The 4,123-nt window shown below is 43.6% G+C and overlaps 1 protein-coding gene across 1 annotated transcript; it reads left to right on the top strand.

Annotated features, from left to right (window-relative positions):
- The first annotated feature begins 223 nt into the window (after positions 1 to 223).
- Positions 224 to 1,174, top strand: LOC132241946 (olfactory receptor 5L2-like). Its single transcript, XM_059710896.1, has one exon. The coding sequence runs from the start codon at positions 224 to 226 to the stop codon at positions 1,172 to 1,174; it is 951 nt and encodes a 316-aa protein (XP_059566879.1).
- Positions 1,175 to 4,123: the final 2,949 nt, after the last annotated feature.

Here is a 4,123-nt window from a genome sequence, read left to right as displayed (position 1 = left end):
GATACTTTTATTCACTGCGTTTGACATCAATGTGATATTTTTCTTAAGCTAATATATCAGTGAGGTGAAGGATTGGGGAAGGGGCTGGAGAAGGGTGGAGGGAGTTAATAGAAGAAAAAAAAGAAGACATCATTAATATTTTCAACAATAAAGATAATTTAAAAACAAACAAAAACAATTAAAAACTTATCATTTGGTTTTCTAAACCTGACAGATGGTGGAAATGGGGGAGGAGAACTGCACCTCTGTGACAGAGTTCATTCTTCTTGGATTATCTGATGTCCCTGAGCTGAGAGTCTTTCTCTCCCTGCTGTTCCTTCTGATCTATGGAGTCACGGTTCTGGCCAACCTGGGCATGATTGCACTGATTCAGGTCAGCTCTCGCCTTCACACTCCCATGTACTTTTTCCTCAGCCACTTGTCCTTTGTGGACTTTTGCTACTCCACAATCATCGTGCCAAAGATGCTGTTCAACATGTTAACCAAGGATAAAACCATCTCCTTCCTGGGATGCATGGTGCAGTTTTATTTGTTTTGTGCCTATGGAATCACTGAGTTCTTCCTGCTGGCCGTGATGGCCTATGACCGCTTTGTGGCCATCTGTAACCCACTGCTGTACATGGTCACCATGTCCCAGAATCTCTGTGTGGGGCTGGTGTCTTGCTGTTACCTCATTGGGACTGTGTGTTCTCTGATTCACTTGTGTTTAGCTCTTGAGATCCCATCCTTTAAATCAAATGAGATTGACCACTTCTTTTGTGATCTACCCCCAATCATTAACCTTGCCTGCTATGATGTCTCTATAAATGAACTCACGGTGTTCATTGTGGTCACTTTCATTGAGATCGTCACCATCATGATCATCCTCACCTCCTACTTGTTTATTCTCATCACCATCCTGAGGATGCACTCTGCACAGGGAAGACACAAAGCTTTTTCCACCTGTGCCTCCCACCTCACAGCCATCAGTGTCTTTCAGGGAACAATCCTTTTCACTTATTGCTGGCCTAGTTCTGGCAGCAGTGTGGATACTGACAAGGTGACCACAGTGTTCTACACAGTAGTGATTCCCATGCTGAACCCCCTGATCTATAGTGTGCGGAACAAGGATGTGAAAGAAGCTCTCAGGAAAGTGGTGAGCTCCAAAATATTTTCCTGGAGAATATTTTCTTAGTACAACCCAGGATCCCATAATGGAGGGTGGTGTAGGGTCACTTGGTTGGCTGCTGTGTTATAGAGTAGAGAGAACAGCCAGGGGGTAGGTCTTTATGAGTGAATCTTTCACATTCCATTTTCTTTGTCTCTGCAATTGACCCGGGGCTTTTTGAACACATTTCAAAATGTGCAGCTTTGCTCTTTGCTTTTATTCAATCTAAAAAAAGATGGATCTCTTACCCTTTGAGCCAGCCTGGAGGGACCTGGAGAGTATTGTGCTGGAACAGACTGTGGAATCTCAGAGGGAAGGTGGGGGAGGGTGGACAGGAAGAGATCAGCCAAAGAAATTGTATGCATATATAAATAACCCAGGGAAACACAAAATAGGGTGGTGAAGACCTGGGGTGGGGGTGGGCGGGCGGAACTGGCTAGAAGAGATCAAGGGGGAAAATGGGGACATATGTAATACTTTCAACAATAAAGGTTTAAAAAAATAAAATGTTTTGGGCATTGGACTGTTAAGACACACACATTTTGTTTGCTGTAAAACCTTCATAAGATTAATGGAAAACTCTTGAGAAACAGAGTTGATGACCTATTATAGAAAGTATGATTCATTTCAAAATGGTATTCCTCTTATTTTACAATGAAGAATCACCTTTGCCAGTTTATGCACAAAGTGAGATTCGCATAGGTGTGCATATTCTGTTTGCTGTTCACTGCTTTCTTCCTTTACTATATTTTTGTTGTCATTGCAGTGTCTAATGTGTTTGGAACTTCAGAGACTAATATTTTAAAAATAGAAACACTACTAATAATTATTTCTCAGAAATGTTGGGGAAATTAAGTTAGAAGTCATGGGTAAAGCACTTAGAAAATTTATGGCACTTAATTAGTTCCCCGTTTCTGTCTCTATTGCTCTGTCTCTATTGCTCTGTCTCAGTGTGCAAGTCGTGTGTATATATGTATATAAAATGTATACATGCATTTAATAACCATGGTCATGAGGGGTAGCATTTCTGACCGAGGCCTTTTTAATCACTTTATTTTTTACTTACCATCATGCTTGTTTTACCATTTGTGTATCAAACACTTACTCTGACTTATAGGTGGATATCAGCCTTTGTTTATGTTCTTTATTTATGCTGTTGATGAAATAAATGACCTTTGTTTATCTTTTTTTATGGGTCTAAACCAGCCGTGGGCAAACTACGGCCCGCGGGCCAGACCCAGCCCGTTTGAAATGAATAAAACTAAAAAAAAAATGACCGTACCCTTTTATGTAATGATGTTTACTTTGAATTTATATTAGTTCACACAAACACTCCATCCATGCTTTTGTTCTGGCCCTCCGGTCCAGTTTAAGAACCCATTGTGGCCCTCGAGTCAAAAAGTTTGCCCACCCCTGGTCTAAACTATATTTCTTCATTCAATCCTGATTTATATGCACCGTTGATAACTTATTCATCCTTTCATTATGTTTATGTCAATTTCTACACTATATTTACTTATTTAATGAAGTATCTCTCCTTATCTATGTAATAAAAGGCTAATATGCAAATTGTCCCCTCGAAGTTCTACTGGGAGACCAGGAGTTCGACTGCTCACTATGATGTGCGCTGACTACCAGGGGGCAGTACAGAACATGGTGGGTGACCAGTAGCGGCGGGGTGCTGAGGGACTGAGGGAAGGAGGAGGCAGGAGGCAGGGAACCTGATTGTCCCTGATCGCAAGCCAGGCCTAGGGATCCTACCCATGCACAAGTTTTGTGCACTGGGCCTCTAGTATCTATAATAATGTTAGAAAGCACTAAGCTTAAGTTTACAAAAATCAAGGTTTGTGACTTGACACAGAATTTTAAAATTTGACTAATAATTTAAACTTTTTCATTCCTCAGTTTTAATCATTGAACAATAGTGATAATCTCTCAACATCATGTTGATATTATTATTTTTAAATATGTTTTTGTTGATATCACAGAGGAAGGGAAAAGGAGAGAGAGAGAAACATCAATGATGAGAGAGATCTAGACCGCCCTCCTGCATGCCCCACACTGCATGCCCCACTCTGAGGATCTAGCCAAATGCCCACCAGTAGATGAGTGGTTAAAAAAAAGCTGTGGTAGAGAGAACCAAGATAGTGGCATAGGTAAACACCTATACTTGCTGCCTGTCACAACTACATCAAAATAACAACTAAAAGGCAGAACAACTACCACCCAGAACCACGGGAAAGCTGGTGGAGTGGAAGTTCCACAACTAGAGAGGTGAAGAAGGCGCATTGAGACTGGTAAGAGGTGCGGAAAGTGCTGGCAAGTGGATATGCTGATCTTTTAATCAGGAGGGAGATACAAGCTCCCACTTACTCTGAACTCCAGTTCCAGGCGAGACTCTGGGGGACCCAGATACACACGGGGAGAAACTAGACTGTCTGGCATCAGGACAGGAATGCGAGGGCAGCTTTCTCCCAGAGGTGCTCACAGTGATCATTGTTCCTGCACGGGGGTGGGGGACGGGGGGCGGGCAGGACGCGGAGACCTGGGGACTTCTCCAGTGCAGGGCTGACTGGCAGCCATTGCTGTTTGCTCTGCCCTGGTGATTCCCAGAGACCCCACCCCACCCAATGTACAACCCCACCCAAGCTGTGCGCATCAGCTTTTGCATATGAATGGCCTGTCCTCTCTCTGCCTAAAATCTGGCAAACTGCAGCTGGGTCAGAGAGCCCCAGAGCATCCAAAAGAAGGCCCAAGGCCAGCAGCAGCAGCCTGCCTTGATTCACAGCTGGGCCTCGTCTGGGCACTTCCAAACCCCATACAAAAGGAGGAATCTGAAGATCTCTCTGTAGCTCCTGCTGGGTGGCCCCAGACAGTGGCTGACCTTGCACCTCCTTGGAGATCCAAGAGCCAGTGTACCCAGTGGTCAATGTCAGACCATACCAGATTAAAACTCTACAAATCCATAAGCGACAC

Source organism: Myotis daubentonii, chromosome 9 (assembly GCF_963259705.1).
Source record: "Myotis daubentonii chromosome 9, mMyoDau2.1, whole genome shotgun sequence".
Taxonomy (NCBI): Eukaryota; Metazoa; Chordata; class Mammalia; order Chiroptera; family Vespertilionidae; genus Myotis; species Myotis daubentonii.
This window is presented reverse-complemented; position numbering and strand designations above follow the sequence as displayed.

Coding starts and splice junctions, on each gene's coding strand:
- LOC132241946 (XM_059710896.1), top strand. CDS start 224: ATGGGGGAGGAGAACTGCACCTCTGTGACAGAGTTCATTCTTCTTGGA.